Genomic DNA, 21,662 nt, shown 5'->3' on the forward strand with positions numbered 1-21,662 from the left:
GTATGAAAGGCTCGTGATTTTTACAATAATATATTGAAGGCTGGACATCCCCCCTGCCCTCCTGGACCTAGAGAAAGAGAACAAGAAGGACAGGATAGACAGCAAGTTACTCAAGGACCACCAAGGCTGGACCAACTTCCTCTCTCAGAGCTACAAGGAGCGAAGAAGCAAAGACAAACCTGCGTGATTACCAGGCGAATGGAACAAGAGCTAAAAAAGCAACAAGCTTCACAACAAACACATGTTACCATCCAAAAAGCCACAGATCTTAGTTTAGAAGCAGTGGGTGGAGCCAGGCTGAAAACCAAACTTCAAGATTTCCAGAGGGCTCTTAAAAAGCTTCAGGGAGCTAAAGATGACAACTAAGTTCTTAACCTGGAACGTTAATGGTTTAAATTCCCCACAGAAAAGGAAGAAAATAAATCACTATTTGAAACAATTTAAGAATGACATAATTTGTCTGCAAGAGACTCATATTAGATCAACTGACCAGAAATACTTGATTAATACAAGACTTGGACAACACTTTATAGCTTCTGCTCCTGAGAAGAAAAATGGTATAGTTATTTACTTAAGAAAGGACATGAAAGCCGAATTAATTGAAGCTGACTCTCAAGGAAGATATATTGCAATAGAACTGATATTAGAAAGGAAGAAGATACTTCTAATGGGAATATATGCTCCCAATCAACAACAAGATAAATTTTATAAAATGCTCCATACTAAGTAAGTACATTGGGACTATAGATCTTGCATATTATTGGGCGACTGGAACGGTGTTATGGATACCAAGAAAGACAAGAAGGGTCTCCGGCAAAATATCCAAATGCGAGCGAAATTACCCAAGTCCTTTTTCGATATGATGGATGATTTTGAACTGAGAGACATCTGGTGAGAAAGGAATGCAGAAGAATATGACTTTACATTTTTTCCCGATAGACATAAATCCTTTTCTAGGATTGACTTTATACTAATAACTAATGATTTGCTTTCTAGGGTAAAGAAGACAAAGATATGTTCCAGAACTTTATCAGATCATAATCCAGTTGGGATGGAGTTGGAATTTGGGACCCAAGCAAGAAGGTCTTGGAGATTGAATGAAAACTTATTTAGATATGAGAAAAATATTAATGAATGTAAAAAATTGTTAACAGAATATTTTGTTTTTATATGAATAAGGGTACATCTATGGAAATGGTTTGGGACGCAAGTAAAGCGTATATGCGAGAGTTCTAATAAATTTAAATAGGTTACATAGACGTAAACAGGGGGAAAAGAGAATCAAACTAGAGGAAAAAATCAGGAAGAGAGAACAGGAATTAATACTAAAACCAGGAGACAAGAAGATTAAAGAAGCAATTACTTTATTAAGAGAGCAATTTAATATGCTGATGTCAGACCAGGTGGCTACTAATTTGTTATATGCAAAACATGACACTTTTTGTAATGCCAATAAATCTGGTAGATGGCTAGCATATCTGATTAGGAAGAAGCAGAAATCTCGCAATATATCGAAATTACATTATAAAGGGAAGGAAGTGTATCAACAGGATGAGATTCAAAAGGTTTTTCATGAATTTTTCACAGGATTGTACATGAATGACAAAATACAAGGTTTAGATATAGATAGATACCTGGATAAAGGAAAAATACCCATAGTTAAAGATGAGCAGAGGGAGAGATTGAATCAACTAATAACTTCAGGGGAAATTCTCCAGGTAATTAAACAGCTAAAGGTAGGGAAAGCACCGGGTACAGACGGGCTCATTACAAAAATTTACAATTAGAAATGGTAGAACCTCTTAAGGAACTATTTAACGCTTATATTTCTAGATGCCGAAAAAGCCTTTGATCGAGTGAATTGGCAATTTTTATTGAAAATAATGCAAAAAATGCAAATAGGAGAGCATTTTTTACAATCAATTAAAGCAATATATCAGGGACAAACAGCTCAAATCATAGTCAATGGAAGCTTAACAGATCCATTTAAAATTGAGAAAGGTACAAGGCAGGGTTGTCCTCTATCCATTACTGTTTATTATAACTTTGGAATTATTGTTGAATAAAATACGGGGATCAGATGATTTACAGGGAATCAAGATTAGACATCAAGAATATAGAGTATGCGCTTTCGCGGATGATTTGATTATAACATTAACCCAACCACAGGAATCTAGTAAGGTTTTAATGAATATGATTAATCAATATGGCCAAGTGTCCTGATTTAAAATAAATTTAGGGAAAACAAAGATGCTAGTTAAAAATATGAACACTAAACAAAGGGAAGAATTAGAAGGAATGACAGGATGTGAAATAGTTAAAAAGGTTAAATATTTAGGAGTCTATATTTCAACCTCAAATGGGAAACTATATAATTATGAGCCACTATGGCGCAGCATACAGACAGAGATGAAAAATTGGGAAAAATTACAATTATCTTTGATGGGAAGAATAGCAGCAGTGAAAATGAATGTTTTACCTAAATTTTTATTTCTTTTTCAAATGATACCAATACCGTATTTTCACGACTATAAGCCGCACTGAAAATCCTAAAATTTGACCCAAAACCGGCAGTGCGGCTTATAACCCGGTGCGCTTTATATGTGGAAAAAGATCTCCCAGCTGCTTTCGGGGCTTCCTGGAGCGCCAAGTACCTTCGCGCTGTTCTCCGCTCCTCACGACTGCAATAGATGTCCAGAAGCGGCTTTTGGGGCTAATGGGGATTGGATTTCCAGCTCGATAGCCCCTGCCGCTTCTGGACGTCTATTGCAGTTGTGAGGAGCCGAGGAGAGTGCGGAGAACAGCGCGAAGGTTCTTGGCGCTCCAGGAAGCCCCGAAAGCAGCTGGGGGAGGCGCACGGCTTGGTTTCTCCTCCCTGGACGTCGCAGCAGCAGCCCCAAGCGCACCGATCGAAAAACACAGAGATCGGTGCGCTTGGGGCTGCTGCTGCGACGTCCAGGGAGGAGAAACCAAGCCGTGCGCCTCCCCCAGCTGCTTTCGGGGCTTCCTGGAGCGCCAAGAACCTTCGCGCTGTTCTCCGCACTCTCCTCGGCTCCTCACAACTGCAATAGACGTCCAGAAGCGGCAGGGGCTATCGAGCTGGAAATCCAATCCCCATTAGCCCCAAAAGCCGCTTCTGGACATCTATTGCAGTCGTGAGGAGCGGAGAACAGCGCGAAGGTTCTTGGCGCTCCAGGAAACTACGAAAGCAGCTGGGGGAGGCGCACGGCTTGGTTTCTCCTCCCTGGACGTCGCGTCGCAGCAGCAGCCCCAAGCGCACCGAACTCTGTGTTTTTCGCATCGGGGCATGCTCTTGCAGCACACCCCGATGCGAAAAACACTGAGATTGGTGAGTTTGGGGCTGCTGCTGTGACGTCCAGGGAGGAGAAACCAAGCCGTGCGCCTCTCCCAACTGCTTTCGTAGCTTCCTGGAGCGCCAAGAACCTTCGCGCTGTTCTCCGCTCCTCCTCGCGACTGCAACAGATGTCCAGAAGCGTCGGGAAACGTGCGGCTTATAACCCGGTGCGCTTTATATGTGGAAAAAGTTTGAAAAATTAACGTTAATTGATACTGCGGCTTTTAATCCGGTGCGGCTTTTGGTCGTGAAAATACGGTACTTTAAAAAGATACAAATTTGCTAGAATGGCAGAAGGGCATCAATAAATTTGTATGGGCAGGGAAGAAACCGAGAATTAAACTAAAAATAATGCAAGATGTGCGCGAGAGAGGAGGTTTGAAATTACCAAATTTAAAACTATATTATGAGGCAGTAGTTTTATCGCTAATTAGTGATTGGATTAATTTAACAATGATAGAATACTTAATATTGAAGGGCATGATTTGGTATATGGTTGGCATGCTTATTTGCTATATGACAAAAAGATAGATAAGAACCTTAAAAGTCATATTTTAAGGAATGCTCTACTGCGGGTCTGGAAAAAAATATCAATATAAACTAAATGATGAGATACCTATGTGGGCAATTCCTAGACACGCAATAGAAAACATAAATATAGTACAAGAACAAGATGTAATTACATACAGACAGCTTCTTATCTTAGAAAGAGGTGTATTACAACTAAAACCCTTGAATGTACTAAAAGAGGAAAAGGAAATTCAAACATGGTTTCAGTATGGGCAGTTACAGGCCACATGGAAAAAAGATCAAAAAATCGGTATTATGCAAGATGAGGATAATTTATTAAAACAAATTAGAGATCAAAGTCCAATGCATATAAAGAGACTATATAATGTATTTAATAGAAATGGATTCGGAAACAGAATTAGTTAAAGACTGTATGATAAAATGGGCACAAAATTTTGAAGAACCAATAATGTTGGACACATGGGAAAAGATTTGGGTAAGAAATGTAAAATTTACACAAGCCCAAAATTTGAAAGAAAACTTTTATAAGATGTTTTCTAGATGGCATTTAGATCCTAAAAAACTGGCCTCTATGTATCCCAATTTACAACCATAATGCTGGAAATGTGATTGTGTTGATGCTACATATTACCATATATGGTGGACTTGTAAAAAGGTTAAAGCATTTTGGATAAAAATATGGTGGATTATGCAAAATGTTCTTAAAAAAGGATAAAGTTTAGCCCTCAGTTATTTTTGTTAGGTATAATTACTGATTGTACAGTTATAGAGACTAACTTCATTTTGCATTTAATAACTGCAGCAAGACTGTTGGTGGCGCAATACTGGAAGAAGGAAGATTTGCCTACTATTCAAGAATGGGCATTAAAAGTAACAAACTTAGCAGAGATGGCTAAAATATCAACATATCTCAAGGACCATTCCAATGAGAGATATAAATTGGAGTGGAGAAGATGGATTGACTATACTCAAAATAAATATGGGACTAAGAAATTCCAGATAGCTTATGACTGAGGCAACAAGGAATGACATAATCTATTTAGAGTTAGCCTAGCAAAGAGGAGTTAAAGCTCAAATGATATTAATTTTATACTTTTAAGTTTACTTTAGAATATTTTTGTTAAAGATTTATACCCTGTATTGGTTCTGGGAAGTCGGGGGAGGGAAGGTTGGGAGGGGTGGGGTTTGGGTGGGGAGGGTAGGGGGAGGGAAGTCAACATTTGTAAAAGGTTTTTTTTAAAAAAAAAATTCAATAAAAACAAACAAACACATCTATATAATTTGCCCATGAGTGATTCTTGGTAAGATATTATTCTTTGCACAAATTAGGAAATGAATGATGTTCAGCATTTCAGAGATGAAGATACAACAAAAAGTTTTGCGGGCAAAAAGATAGCAGCTCATACCTGACGCCATTCTCTCTCAATCAGAGCTTCAAAGCCACGAATGGTCCTGCATCTGGGATCCAAAATGATTTGAGCCAGGGAAGTCACCTGTAGTGTTGAATCAGTGCCTTCTGTTCCATGAATCAAGACAGATGCCCCTTCCCTAGGAAAGAAAACATATTTCAACAAAAGGAACTGCTTAATGAGCTTAACATGTATCACCCATACAGCAAAAGAAGATTATCTAGCAGAGAAACTGGTTCAGCTCACGACTTTGCCTCAAAACTCAAGAACTGAAACTTCCAATCTCACTCTTTCTCATGCATATCTATCTATCTATCTATCTATCTATCTATCTATCTATCTATCTATCTATCTATCTATCATCTATCCATCCATCCATCCATCCATCCACCCACCCACCCACACTTCTATAAGTACTTTCCGGAGTCAACTAATTAGTCAATGCTACTAATATTAGAGGAGACCCTGATTTGACCAAGGAGAGGTTGTTATTGGTCTATTCCAGACCAACTGATGGAAAATCAGAATGAGAGGAAAGCATTTTTGGCTTCATTGGAGAAATTTGATTATAGTGCAAGGTTTTTCTGTTTACTGTTTTCTGTTCTTGTTCTTTGTAGATATGGTTTTATCTTTCAATTGTGAGCCATCCAGAATGTGGTTTTAAGATGGATAGCCATATTTGAACTATGGTGCTGGAGAAGACTCCTGCGAGTCCCTTGAACTGTAAGGCAATCAAACCGATCAGTCCTAGAGGAGATCAACCCTGACTGCTCTTTAGAAGACCAGATTCTGAAGATGAAACTCAAATACTTTGACCACCTCATGAGAAGGAAGGACTCACTGGAGAAGAGCCTAATGCTGGGAAAGATTGAGGGCAAAAGAAGAAGGGGACAACAGAGAATGAGGTGGCTGGATGGAGCTTAAATGGACTCCAGAGGATAGTACAGGACAGGAAGGCCTGGAGGAACGTTGTCCATGGGGTCACGATGGGTCAGACACGACTTCACAACTAACAACTACAAGAAGCCATATTAATGTTTTAAATAAATAATAAATACACTGAAACAGATGCCTCAATGTTTACCTATCAATGCACTGGGCAGCCAAGCATGCTGTGGTCAGGATTTCCTTGATGTGGGTCAGCCAGTTTGAAGCCTCTAACTTACTTAACCAGCGATCCATATTATGAGACTGGTCATTACAGGCCTCCACAAGCTTGATGAGACTCTCTTGCAGGATATTGTATCTATAGGCAGATTAGGAAGAAAGGGGACAAACATGAAAGCAACCTTACATCCACGACACACACTTTTATTATCACAATGGGAACACCTTTTGTATTTCCTACATTCAAGTGGTCAATTTTAAGAGATAGACATTGGACTCTAAATACCATACAATTCCAATATTAGAACTTTTGCAAACTACGAGTCAAGCCTCATATCCTGCTAGAGGACTTCAGAGAGAATAGTACAAAATCAAATAAAACTTGATGTGGCAGCTGAAGTACCCCTTTTTGCTTTGTACATATAGCTTGGTTGGTACAAAATTAGTCTTTGGGGAAGAGAAGGAGCCATTTATCAATGGAACAGTTTGTTTTTTTTCATACCAAGAGAGTTGGGAGATTCCAATATTGTTAGCATTATAGCGGCAAATTAACATACTCTGGCTTTCATTTTGAGATTAAGCCCTATGCATTTTTTGTTTGATTTTTGTTATTTTTTTACATTTGTGTCAGCATGCAATTATTTCTTATTATTGTACATTGCATGGAACCTTTCTGTCGCTCAACGTATTCTGAAAAAGCATAATGCATGTTGCTGCTCGACATGAGAGGCGGAAGCTATATTACAGTTGAAATACTGTGACTCACTATCTCACCACTGATCCTAATTGCCCTTCAAGGAACCAATACCCAATTATAGGGATGCCAAATTCAGAAAAAATTCATCTTGATTGCAGCTACAGGCATTCTGGTACCACAAAAGTGAAGCATGAAGAGAGAGAAAAATATAGCAAAGAATAGGAGATGCAAATCTCTCCCTTAAATAAGTAGGATTGTCAACCAAATTCTGTGTGCCATAAATCCTGGATTTTAACGGAAACCTTTTTTCCCCTTTTCCCATGTATATTTATACTGAGACATGAAGCTGCAGGAAATATTGAGCTTTTTAAATGGCAATCTAAACACCTCTTACTGATAGGCTTTTATTTATAACAGTGAATTAAATTCAGGACCTTATTCTTTTGAACTGTAATTCTTACATAAAATGGAACACCTATTGTTGTGAACAATGAATTAAAAAGAAAAGATTATGTGTACCACTTTTTTTCAATGTTAAATGGAAAAAAATAGTGCACAATGAATATGTAATAAATGAAATACAATGGTTAAATGGATTAAACATAACAGAAAGCTTCCATTGAACTTCACACACCTTCAAACGACACAAAAAGAATATACCCCTGATTCTAAAACCACCATGAGTTGGGAGACCATATAAATTTCCTAAATAAATAAATAAAGAATAAACACACACAAACACACACACACAAACACACACAGACATACATTAATAAATAAAATAAAAGCATGAAAATATAGGCATAATGTGCTCCCTACAGCATTTGGAGATTGCTTCAAAAATCTCTCATTTGTTTAAAAGAAAACAAAACAGATCTGCTGTTTAAGAAAATACAAACCTTTCTTGTATTACCGTTTCCCCGAAAAGAAGACCTCCCGAGATAATAAGCCCAATCGGGTTTTTGAGCGCATGCGCTAAAATAAGCCCTCCCCAAAAATAAGCCCTCCCTGAAAATATTGCAATACAGCAGCCGCCATGAGTTGACCATGCTCGCCGCCTCCTGCACTTCCAAAATAATAAGACCACCCTGAAAATAAGGCCAAGTGCTTATTTTGAGGGGCAAAAGAAAATAAGACCTTGTCTTATTTTTGGGGAAACACGGTAAAGAAACACGGCGCCTAACCAGTGGTGGGTTTCAAATAATTTAACAACCGGTTCTCTGCTCTAATGATTTCTTCCAACAACCAGTTCACCAAACTGCTCAGAAATTTAATAGCCAATTCTCCTGAAGTGGTGCGAACTGGCTGAATCCCACTACTGCAACTGGTTCATCTGGATGTCTCAAATCTCCTAAATCCCATATGCTAAACTACGGGGTTGGAGGGTGGGGAGATTCTAAAATAAAATAAAATAAAATTTCTTGAAAGAAAGTCTTTCTCATAGAGGAAACTCACCGCTCAATGGATTTGTGAATCCTTCTCCACTGAGGATAATGAACCTCCTGTTCAAAGCCTCCACCTTTGGCCCGGGCTTGTTGAGCAACATTCAGAGATCGTGTATCAATGATATAGCCACGCTTGCCTGCCCTCAGGGTGGCATTGATCAGCTTCTCATCCTCCTTACAACGCCTCCCATTAGTACCTGTAAGTGGTTGGCTACTGCGCATTATCACCTAGAAGGACCAACAAACTGTAGTAAGACTATGTACACAGATAAGACTTCTGTAGTTTAAAAGCCAATGTAGCATTAAAGGTATTCTATGATTCCATGGGAGAAAATGTTCACCATTCTGGAATAACTGATTGTCATCCCTTCCAGGCAAAACAGACAGGAAAAACAAGGTGACCTAATTCTATTTTACTGAAGACTGTATTAAAAGAATCGTGAAGTCTTATTTTTACTTATTTTATCCATTAGAGCCAAGAAATTAAAAGATGCTTGCTGCTGGGGAGGAAAGCTATGGCAAATCTAGACAACATACTAAAAAGAGACACCACACTGCCAACAAAAGTGTGTGTAGTCAAGGCTATGGTTTTCCCAGTTGCAATGGATGACTGTGGAAGATGGACCATAAGAAAGGCTAAACACCAAAGAATTGAGGCCTTTGAATTATGGTGCTGGAGAAGACTCCTGAGAGTCCCTTGGACTGCAAGGCAATCAAACTGGTCAGTCCTTGAGATAAATCCTGACTGCTCCTTAGAAGGCCAGATTCTGAAGATGAAACTCAAATACTTTGGCCACCTAATGAGAAGGAAGGGCTCACTGGAGAAGAGCCTAATGCTGGGAAAGATTGAGGGCAAAAGAAGAAAGGGATGACTAGAGAATGAGGTGGCTGGATGGAGTCACCAAAGCAGAAGGTGTGAGTTTAAATAGACTCCAGAGAATTGTAGAGGACAGAAAGGCCTGGAGGAACATTGTCCACGGGGTCGTGATGGGTCAGACATGACTTCGCAACTAACAACAACATTCATTAGAGTGGGCCCTTCCTAAGTTTCTTTCTCTGATTGCTAAGTGATGGGCGTTCCTGCTTCTATTTGACTGATTATTTCCTAAACAACCTCACTTTCCCTCTTCCCTCAAAGTCGTTCATGTATACTATTACACCGACAGAATAAATATGGTTTTAACATTTCACCTGACAATTCAAATGTTCAATATTGCCCTGAATAAAAGTTGAATGAAAGCTGATACATATATATCCAGGATATAATTCTATGTTTCAAGTGAGAACAATTTTATGTTGATTTTCAAAGACATGAGTAAAAAAGAAGAAAAATACAAAAGTGGTTAGTATATTTTCTGCAAATATTAAGACAGGTGAATAAAAATTAGCATTTATGTCTAAGTGTGAAGCCCATTTCCAACCCATCTCGCTTTCTGAAGAAGTGTGTAATTTTAATATAACAATTCTTATTTGAATACAGCTGATAAACAGCCTCTAGGAACACACAACAGAATATGGATGTTCAAACATCTCTTCTCATGAAGGGGCAGCATTTTACGCTTTTCTATAGTAATTCTTTTCAACAGTACTCTTAAGATCTCAACATACTTCTCTCAAAAGGACATGTTCCTTTGGGATTCATAGTTATAATAGGAAAACAGAATGATGCTTGTTCAGCTTCCAAAAAGCTATTGAATGTGCAGCCTCATTCTCTATTAATATTATACAATGAGAAAAATTTAAAATAAAAGTGCAAGAACCAACTATAACCTATTGTAAAAAGGAAATAATCTCTACATCTTTGGGGATTATTTACATCATTGGGAGCATTTAGTTAATGTAACCACTAGATTCTCAGATTGCTAATTGATTTTTCAGGACCTTTCCTAATCATATATCAAGTTGTTCAGATAATCTGACCTTTCTTAATCATATATAAACCTATTCAGATAATCGTCTCTTCCTGCTCCCCCCAAATGCTCAAGCTTCCAGTTTCAATTATGGTATTTAACTACTGCAATATACATACATTTTCACTATGTAGTTATCACAAAGAAAACACATGCCTTGTAATCCAAGCGTCCAACTCACCATCCCATTTTTCTTGTGATAATAGCTGAGTACTGGGAAGCGTCCACCATGGCGAAAAGTGGCAACCTTGCATAAAGATTCATCATCAATTGATTTAGGGACAGTGACAACAGGTGGGTAAGAAGGGCAGACTGAGAAATCTTTGTTGATGTAACTCAACCGCCATTCATTTGTCTAGGAAAGAATACTATGCATGTAAGAATCCATCAAGCTTAATTTGATCTACTTTCTCTCATCATAAATTAATTTGGCTTCGGAATCACTTTGCAACTTTACAAAATAAATATTTACATGAACATTTATTCACATTTTGCCTAAAATTACCTTTGTATATTTAATTTAACCTATTCAAAGTCTTGAACATATCTTGAATTAAGGACTACATGATAAATACAGAAAGCTGAGAATATTTATTAATTTGATTCTTATGTTGCCCAACTCTAACCAACCTTTAGCTACATTGACTGCCAACCTAATCATTGCAATCCTAGTGTGGGAACAATCAGGGGAACCTAAGTGTTCATGGAGACTGGGAGTTATATGTATCTGGGTGCAAGTATGTTATTCCAGAGGGCAGGGGCTGCAACAGAGAAAACATGCTTCCTCGGTTCCACAAGATGGCAGCATTTTATAGAAGGGACTTGGAGGGCCTCCACTCTACCCAAATGTACTAATGGGGCAAAAACAACTGGATGGGGATTGTCTCTCAGATTACTAGGCCCTGTGCCATGCACGGCTTTATAGGAGATGTCTAGCACCTTAAGTTACACCTGGAAGCTGACTAGCCACCAATGCAACACCTGACCTATGTTTAAAGCCATCCAAAACTTCCACCATCCCCTTTTCCCAAACAGTGGTTTCATTCCCTTTTCATTTTAAACCGGGGTAATAAAATACAATTGTCATGTTCACATTAAGGACGATGGCCAACCCATTAATCTTATTTTGGCACAACATGATGGCCTGGTGCCCAGGGCATTTAATGTGAGGTACATGCCATAGCAGCAATGCAAACCTAGAAGCCACAGCTACTATCTGTAATGCTATTACAGCCATTTAAAATGACGGATAAAAGAGAGATTCTCATTCCATAGCAAATGTCCCTCGATGGTATGATCCAGTTGGCATTACTCAAGCCCCTTCCCTTCTCCCCACCAAGTTAATATAGTTTTTTTTATTTTCTTTTAGAAAAAACAAGTACAAAATTGTATACATTTGAGTACAGTGGTATTATACAATAATAACTAAAGTTTATTAACACTTTGATGATATAGAAAACCTAAGCTTTTAAGGATTAAAAGAGGTTATGTCAATATTATCTATAATTTTTGAAATATTAATGCCAATAAGCATGTAGTTGCTTAAATGTTACATCAGCACCTCACTGTAGCATTGATAAACAACTGCAAAATGCTTAAACTGTAACTTACATAATAAAAGTATCTATTTTAAATTAAGTCTTTACTGCATTGTTACTTTTTATTTATTTATTTTATTTTTTATGTGTATTAGGACACAGGAAAAAAAAAGGCTTCTTTTCTCACAGGCCTTAAGAAAACCAAGTTCTTCGTTTGTGGTTTCCATTTCAGCCCAGAGAACCAATGGAACCACAGGGACCTTTCTTAAGAATCCATTGCTATATCCCCTCATACTAGACAGTTTTGGTCCAGCATTTAACCTCCCCTTCTGGGAAAAGTGAAGATGGTTGCACAAGTTTCAAAGGGATGAAACTGATTATCTGGATCCTTTACAGTCAGGATTCAGATTTGGATATGAGAGGGAAAAAAACATTGGTCACTTCTTTGGATGATCTCTGGCATGGGGGGGATGGAGGTTGGGCATCCATTTTTGCCCTACTTGGTGGCTTTCAATAGACCATGGTATTATTCTGGTTCAGAATGGGGATGGGCTGCAGGGTGTTGTGCTGGTTCACCTCCTTTCTCCAGATTGGTTCCTCCCACCTACTATGGGAGTGGGTGGGATTGCCATAGGCTACAAGGCTTTCTCCTCTCTTATTTAACATCTATCTGAGGCTGCTGGGTGAGCTCACCCATTGGGGCGTGGGGGGGGGGAGATCATCAGTATGCTTATTATACCCAACTATACATCTTGCCCCTGGAGAATTAAGCAATGCTGTGAACACTTTATTATAGTGCCTGGAGGTTGTGATGGTCTGGATGGGTGAACAGGCTTCCCGCTAAACCCTGTCAAGACTGAGTGGCTTTGGGAGTCTACCAGTACTAGAACCATGCCATTTTTGGTGCTGTATTGGATGCATTCAGACCTGGTATGCAATCTGGGGGCAATCTCCTAGATTTAAAAGTAAGTGACTGTTGTGGTTAGGAAAAACGATGTGCAGATTTGTGCTATGCACCACTTGCATCCATTCCTGGATTGCCAAGCTCTGATCATAGAATGTCACATCCATATTGAACTATTCATACCCTTGTCATTTCCAGATTGAACTATTACAATGCTTTCAGTGAATAGTATTGTTAAACAAGTTGAAGAAGCAACAACTGTTTCCGAAGGCAGTTACGTATGCTCCCCAAAGAATACATATTACACCTCTGCTCTGTGAGCTGCACTGGCTGCCAGTCTGCTTCCAAGTCCAATTTAAGATGCTTGTTTTAACCTTTAAAGCCTTCCTAACATTAGTCTAAGTTATCTGGGGGACCCACCTCTCCCCAATTACATCAGCCTGTCCCATTAGATTTGGCAGAGAAAGTATGCTGCAGGTATCATCAGCTAGAGACCTATATTTGATGGGTCCCAGGAGATGGGCCTTGTTTACTGTAGCACACATCCTATGGGACATTCTTCCTCCCTAAGTCAGATTAGCCCCACTCGTTATCATGTCAAAAGTCCTTTAAGACCTAATGATGTCACCAGCCCCCAGGGTCTCAGAGAACTGGAGTAATTCTCAGATGGCTCTACTGTGGTTGCTCTTGTATATTTTAATTTTTATAGTGTTTTCATTTAAAACAATGACTTTATAATTTTTATACTCTTTTTATACATGTTGTTGTTTTTAATTGACCATTGTATACTGCCAAGAGTCACTTCTGTAAGATGGGTGGGAGTAAACATGTGGTAAAGAAATAAAAATAAAAACTTACAACTGAATTGAGAAGTTCAAATTCACTTTCAGGCAAGAATGAATGCCAGCCATCTTCAATTACTTCAAACATAGGGCGATAAAAGAAAGGATACATGAGTGTGATAGAATCCAAGGTAGACAGTGCCTACAAGAAGGAGAAAATGCACACAGTCTTACAATGGGCTACTTGCCTCATACAATAGGCTGCCTTTAAATACTCTATAAAGATTTGGAGAGAGTGAGGGTAATTAGTGAGAGTAAAATGCCAGTTCCCCAGCCCCATCTTCCACATGAATCTCTACAGAACAGAACCAGAGTTTTGCTGGGTTCTTCTAATTTCTATAAATAACTTTACCTCAATGGAGCTAGCGATGTTCAAAGATTCCTCCATGCCAGGAATGTCAAGCTGGATAATTCGTAGGTCTTTGCATTTGATAATGATGGTCCCCAAGAAGCCGATAAAACTGCAGTGGTATAAAAACATGAATACCAAAGAGTTAAGAATAAAATATGATGGCTTTCGAACTATAGATACCTACATAGCCTTGAAATGAACAAAAGTTGAAGTCTATCCTACTTCAGCCATTAAAACACTCAAGCACTGCTAGTTGAAAAACATTAATGGGAGAATATGGTAGTATAAATGAGATGCTCCTTAGCTGTTCTGACTTTAAATCAAAGAGAAAGCAAGATATCAAAAGGTTTCGACTTCATGTTATCTTAGATTGGTAAGAGTTGATCACTTAGGACAGTGGAGCCCAACTTTTATTGAGGGAACCACCGTTATTATGGAGAATTAAACATGCAGGATCAGACAGAAAACGTTTTCATGCTGAGATAATGCTAAATTAGCCCGGACCAGTAGATTAGCATCAGTAGATGGTCAGCTATGGATCTGAGGATTATATTATGTGCTGTCACACACCAACAATTCCTTTCTTTCTCAAATGCAAAGATTTTCCAAAACTTTTTCAGAATGTTACACAAATACACCACCCCTCAGTTTCTCAAGAGGGAATGCATCACCTTTCTTCGCCCCTGTAACAAAGGCAAGTCATGAGGATACAGTTGCAGCAGGATTGCCTTTCCCACTTGCTCCATGACATGTGAACCTTTTATTATTATTTACTGAATAGGCATCTAGCGCTCACTCAGAGGCAGCATACATTTTTATAGCCTGGTTCAAAAATCTTTTAACAGTGCAACTGCATAGGCCACACTGAAATGGCAGAAGACTTAGATTTTGATTCCCATGTGGCAATGAAGCAAATTGTGAAATCCAAAACTACACAAAAATTCAGCCAATCCTACCTCACTGGAGTGTTGCTCCAAACTCAAAGAGATGGGAGAAACATATTAAAATACAATTTCCAGATAAGTAATTCTTTATAGCAGAAAATTGCTAGTAAATAATTCCAGTAGAGTTGAAACCTCAAGGCCAATCATGGGAAGATCAGAAGGAATTCATGTAAGCCCCCATCCTTCTTTCCTAAGACATGGTCAAATAAGAAGGGAGGAGGGTTGAAATTTGACATTTTTACTAGCAACTATAATTCAGGTTTCTTTTAGCTCTTTTTAATCATAATTTTTGTAGGAAAATAATTAACCAACTAAAGGGCTAGGGTTCTTTTTTAAAAAAAACCATGAATGATGAAGCAAATAGTCAAAACTATAATTTTTCCAATGAAATTTGATAGAGCAGGAGAATGGGGGAAACACTGCTTTTCTTCACAATCTAAGCGAAAAGAAAACAAGAAGAAAAATTTAAATGAATGTCCTGCATGTATACTTGTATGAGAATATTGTAAACCAGAGTTAAAAAAAACCCCAAAAAACAGAAGTTCAGATAGCCATCCAACACTGACACACAGAGATGTCAGTTCATTTCTCCCATACTGCAAGTTTAAAAGGGACAAAGGGTAATCAGAATGCCTTCCAACTATCTTTCAAAAGCATATCATAATTAATTTCAGAGTTAACCATAATGACAGCTACTCTAATATAGATGCCATAGCAAACTGTGGCTAAAAGTAATCAGGAGATAAACTGCACATGAATGAGACCAGACAAGTCTACAAATCACATTCCCAATTCTTCTGCGTTATAGCGAAATGTGATAACATTACTTGGCTGCTGTGTCCCTACAGTGACAGAGATCTCTGAAAGAAGCCCTTTTTGTTAAATGGAGATATGAGTGACAGACATTCTCTGTTGTGGCACCCTGTCACTGGAGTGCTGTCCTTCTGAAATCAGGCTGGTGTCAACACTGTCAGCCATTCTGCATCAGATAAATATACTTAAAAGAGCAATAAAAACCCTGGGTGGGTACCCAGGAATATGATAAAGCAATACTGGTTTGTTCAGTCTTACATATGCTGTTTTATTGAGACCGTCTTATAGGAATAAAAATGCAGGGTTTTATTTTTCTCATTTTTAAAGAAACACTGAGTCACAAATATTTCCAGATTATTCTGCTCTTTATCAGGACAACCTATCTTCATGGAAATATATGGCTAATTATGCCCCCTTCGAGTCTGAATAATGCAAAGCATATTTTTTGAATTGTAGCAACTCACTGGTGCTGCTAATTCTGTGTTGTTATTCTAACAGTTATTCTTCTTCAAGAAAACTGCATAATATCAGGGCATCAAGGAGAAAGGTATGAGAGTACAAAGCAGGTTAATTGTCCCATTTTTAAGCTTGAATATAGCCCCAAATTGCTTGTCTTTTAGTGTTGAAGAAAGCAGTAGAAATAGATCTCAATTTACCACCGGTTGCTTAGCAACTAAAGTTATGATGGATCCAGAAACCCCCAAAGCTACTTACAATCCGATTTCAAAATTACAACAGCTGCACCCCTTTGCAGTCATATAATTGAATTTCAGGTGTTTGGCAACCAGGCTCACCTTTATGACTATTTGCAGCATCCCGCAGTCACATGACCACAAGGTTTGATTATTTTTTGCCGATTTCCAGAGTTTACTTCTGGTTTCCAACAGAAAGTAGCCATTACGTAAAACGGATTAACTTTAATGACCTCAACATTCACTTAACAATAACTGACAAAATATCATAAAGTCAGGTCTGATCACATGGTGATCCACTTAACCACCAGGATATATGGCTAAAATTCCCAGCTCAATTACAATCATAAGTCGGGAATAGTGTATGAAAAACTGACATGAATAAAATGGCAGTTTTGTGGGTTTAAAATAAAAGCAGTTTTGAAAACTCATTAGTCAATAGCCTCTCCCTTGATTTTTTGGAGCTGGAAAAGGTAAACCTCTCGAAGTCTAAACAACTGAGTTCAATGCTTTTCCCAAAATATGATGCATTCCCTCCTTTAATCTAAAAAACCAAAAATGAACATTTATTTCACAATTATCTAAAACAGCTTTCCTTGATGTGGTACTCTGCAGATGTGTGGGTCCACTATACATGTCCCCCCCCCCCCCCAAAAAAAAAACCCCAACAACCATGGTATTGAGAAATAGCAAGGTAATGCAACTAAGCTGACTTAAAAGATTTGGGTGAATTTCTGCAAGATGATTAATCTAGATCAGTGTTTTCAAACTTGACAACTAAAAGATATGTGGACTTCAATTCCCAGAATTCCTAGAACATCTTAAAGTAGACAATTTTGAAAAGCATTGATTTATACCATTTCTAGAAACTGATTGATGACTCAGCTGAATATTCAGAGACATACACTTGGTAACATCAACAGTGCTAGATTGGGTAATGAAACATCTGCAAGAAAACAAGCGCAGAGAGCACCAAGGACTTCTCATTTCAACTCTGAGCTAAAAAATATTCTCTTTTATTGGTACAGTATATCTCTGAATATTTCTTAGGTAATAGAGGGAAACAAATATTGAACAAGCTCAATTTACAAGCTTCTTGAAAGCCTTCTGCACAAATCAAGATGCTGGGCCAGAAATCTAATAATTCTCCATTTTAGATTCTAAGAAGTTGCAAAAGCAGAGAACAAGGGAAGAAACTACACTACCTTACAGGTGATGTTTTCAGACAGGATCAATCCAGATGATTCAAACAGAAGACTAAGTCCTCAATAGCTATTTAATGGATGGTCTGAAAACAAAGGATGAAGCCTTTTCTGACTGAAAAATGCAAAGTGTAGGTAAAGCTTCCACTAATGATTTTCAGTTAAGCAGCTTCTATTTAGTGCATTTATTAAAGCTGCAAATGACAAGCTCTGGTGATGTTCCCTCTTATTTCTTCCATAAGGAGGCATGCCTTTTTAAGAAACCGGCTTCTAAAATAGCTATCATTTGAAAACAAAAGTGTTCCTTGTTTCAGGATTTCTCTTTCGGCAATATGCAAAATTAATTTCATTTAAAATTCTCATAAGAATAAATATTTTAAATGTTTAAAAATAGAAAGTATTTATTTTAGATGAATTTTATGTAATAATTCATTTTAAACATCCATACTGTCCCCTTCAACTTAGAAAAAGTATTCAACAATATAAGTCCAAGCCAATGGAAAAATAATGCAATAAAATACATTTAGCCTTCAAATAACAATAAGCTAAGAAGCAGCAAGGTCACAAATTAAATTTATCTTATGCCACTTATATTCCATCTTTCTATTGTGGTGAGAACTGAAAACAATAAAGGCAATAAAAGCAATTTAAAAAATGCCTGAATCAATGAGAAGCAAAATCTAGTCCTGAAAAGGCTGTACTATCAGCACCTGTTAAGCATCCAGAAAGAGGGTATTTCAGAATCAGGCGGCCAGTATAATACAGAATAAGCCTCTCCTCATCCTTGGGTATGCAATGTTCCACATCAACTGATAGTATTTAAGAAAAACTTCAAGTGAAGATATGACACATTAATAAATAAAATTCATATTAACAGAACATACATGGTAACCCATCTCACAATGGTACTAGGGGGCTCATAACAAGCAATAAAAGCATAGATAAAACAAACCCACCTTTCCCCTCTCAGCCCACGAGGGAAAGAATGGGAAGATGTATTGTCTCATATTTGGTCCCAACAGGCTAAGGGCCTATGCTCAACAATCCTGAACAGTGCTTGGAAGCTGATGAGGGAATTATACAGGTTGCTTAATAACTGTGGTGCTGGTATAATTATACTAGTATACAGCTGTAACTAACTCTACTTATCTGGAGAAACGGTAAAATACAGTCTGGATACTTCATTTTAATGAAGGAATGGCAGATCATAGCACTCCTATCTAGCTAGGATTTAGTTATATTTACTATCCTTAATCCAGGCCATTCCTGCATCCAGCACCTGCAAAATTTTACCACGGAAGAGATGTATGTTTTTTTGGACTATATAATTGCTCCTCTCTCTCTCCCACAACTTCATGAGCCAAAATATCCTCACCGTTTTTCAATTGAATCAATGTTGGAATGCAAAAGCCAAAGTTCCTCGACATTGTCCTGCCGTCGCGAAGAGAAGATGAGGTGGTGTCCCGTTAAGCACAGAGTCCCCTCCACTGCTGGATAGAAAGGGCGGTGAAGGACTACATTATCAGCCCGTGGTGTCTTGATCAACTCAGCAAACTCCATAGTGCCTCTAGATCCAGCACAATTGTCCTTTCAGGCAAGCCAATCCCAACCCAATGGCCAGGTGCAATCTCAACTTCTCGACAGCTTCCACAAGCAGTTATAATTCTCAAGATAACAGTACTAGCTGAGAGTTAACCATCCGGCAGAGATCATCATAGCAAGATCCAAATTCTTTCTGGATGGGGGGAAAAAACAACACAGCAACCATAAATCATTCCTAGCTTTCACAAGGGAAGGTATTTAAAAGAACATGAATGCTCATCACAGAAGGGGCAGGTATGCTAAAGCTTTAGGAAAGGGTCAAACTATGACCTTAAAAGCCCCAGGGGCAGAAAAGTTGGGGTAAGACTGGAGAGATGTCACAATCCAAGGAGGCACTGAAGCATGATTCTGGATGTCACAATTGCAGGTTTTTTTCAGCTTGAAGGAAAGAGTCAGGTGTAAAGCGGGTAAGGAGATTCAACCAGTAAGGTAACAAGGAGGACCCTGAAGGACTGTAGAAAAACTTTTCCATGCTATGGTATTTTAAGAAAAACTAACCCAGTTTGCTAGGCTAGAATATTAAACCCCAGAAGCAAATGGGTAGTGTAAGAACCCCATTTCAGGATTACTTGGGGGGGGGGGAGTAAAGCATTAGAACATTTCAACTACATACAAAAGGAAGTAATGACTTCCTATTCTACTATTCTCAAGAAAAACGGGGTGAGAAGAGGTGTGAGGAAAGGACACCAGCTTCCCTTTCTTAAAGAGAATCACAAGCCATTACAACACTACTCAGTGAATTAGCATCCCACCATCAAATCACGAAGAGGAAGGCGGGACTCCTAGGGGTGGGGAGGATTTTGGGGTGGCTTGAGACCCTTAACTTGCACAGGACAGGCAGGGCTGGTGGGGGGGGGGAGCTTAATTAAATACCCACCTTTGGGAGCCAGAGCGAGGCATCCGATCGCAGCGTGCTGGGAAGGGTGGAGAAGCGGCAGAGACTGAAAAGAGGCAGCGGGCGCAGTTAGGGATAACCGGGAAGCTCTTTTTAAAGGAAGCGGTGGGCGAGTTAGGCGAAGGGCTCCTCCTTCCGCGACCCCTCTCCCATCCCAGCGCAGCCTTTTTTTTCGCCTCGCTTCCCGGTCTCCCCGCAGATTCTGCCGACAGGAAACGCTCCCAATCTGTACCCCGGATATGGAGGAGGAGGAGGAGTGGGGGGAAAACAACCATATAGGAACCACACTGGGACTACCACGACGGGAAGGCGGGGCAATCTGTGCCCAGTCCAAACCCCTGGCCCACGTGACAAGCTCCCCTGGCCAATCCGATTCCTCCCGGTGAAAATCCTTTGCCAGCCGGTTCTTTTTGCTTTTGCCCTTACCGGAAGCGCCCACTTCGGAAAAGCGCCGACTGGAAACGGGTTCCGAATACTCCCAATGTTATTTGTGGTATTATTTCTTCGACTCGCACAATCCCCGTCAATCTATTTTTTTTTAAATGAATCTATTCTTTTCCGCTTGAAATCATCTACTTCAATATCACGGTCGTCTTCCCACAGCCAACAGCGATGAAAAATATGGCATGAAACATTAGGGCAGGGCAGGGGTCTCCAACCTTAGCAACCTTAAGCCTGGCGGACTTCAACTCCCAGAATTCCCCTGGCTGGAGAATTCTCGGAGTTGAAGTCCACCAGGCTTAAAGTTGCCAAGGCTGGAAACCCCTGTTCTAGACCAAAAACTCCGGGAATATGATTCATGGGACACGAGAAGTCAGTTCCTGAATGAAGAACCTGTTGGGTGGGGCAACATGCTGGCTGGGGCATTCTGTGATTTGAAGTCCACACATCTTCGAATGCCCAAGATCGAGGAACGTTGCATTAGGACTTCCCGATCGGAGCTGCGGAAATTCAGACGAACTGGAACTGTCAAATCCTGTAAAATTGAGAAGGGACAACTGTTCTAGAGCCCCATTCCTGTCTTGAGGGACTGTGAGAGTGGCTCCCCGTACCAACAAATTAGTCTCATTGGAGATATATGGGCGTGGGGTGTGGTGGATCTGTAGCATCCCAACGATGATGGACCACAGCCTTCATCCTCTTGGGTCTACAGGGCATGAATCTAGAAAACATGAAGTTAGGGAAGGAGTTGGGTGGCAATCATGCATTTAGAATCAGACTCTTACATTGTAGTTTTGGAAGAAATGTCCTTCTGTGTTCGGCTCCAAGTGGGGAAAAAGACACTGGAGACATGGAGGCTGCTTGGAAAGATGGTTTAATGGTGGACAGGACCACATGGCTTGAGTCCTGAACAGAAAAGGTGATCACGTGCTTCAATGTTGGTGGAGAAGAAGAGAAAGAAGGGCTGAGATGCTGAAAGTCCA

General features: G+C 39.3%; 1 protein-coding gene across 1 annotated transcript in view; it reads right to left on the reverse strand.

The window, feature by feature from the left end:
- MTMR9 (myotubularin related protein 9) overlaps positions 1–20,545 on the reverse strand; it is a 41,517-nt gene extending 20,972 nt beyond the window's left edge. The window contains exons 1-8 of the mRNA XM_032216668.1: positions 20,221–20,545; positions 19,117–19,476; positions 14,091–14,199; positions 13,755–13,880; positions 10,636–10,809; positions 8,555–8,772; positions 6,380–6,541; positions 5,293–5,434 (exon numbers count right to left, since the gene is read on the reverse strand). Coding sequence (XP_032072559.1) covers positions 5,293–5,434; positions 6,380–6,541; positions 8,555–8,772; positions 10,636–10,809; positions 13,755–13,880; positions 14,091–14,199; positions 19,117–19,301 — 1,116 coding nt within the window. The 5' untranslated portion in view covers positions 19,302–19,476; positions 20,221–20,545. The remainder of the gene's footprint in view (positions 1–5,292; positions 5,435–6,379; positions 6,542–8,554; positions 8,773–10,635; positions 10,810–13,754; positions 13,881–14,090; positions 14,200–19,116; positions 19,477–20,220) is intronic.
- Between the last annotated feature and the right edge of the window lie 1,117 nt (positions 20,546–21,662).

Source organism: Thamnophis elegans, chromosome 4 (assembly GCF_009769535.1).
Source record: "Thamnophis elegans isolate rThaEle1 chromosome 4, rThaEle1.pri, whole genome shotgun sequence".
NCBI lineage: Eukaryota > Metazoa > Chordata > Lepidosauria > Squamata > Colubridae > Thamnophis > Thamnophis elegans.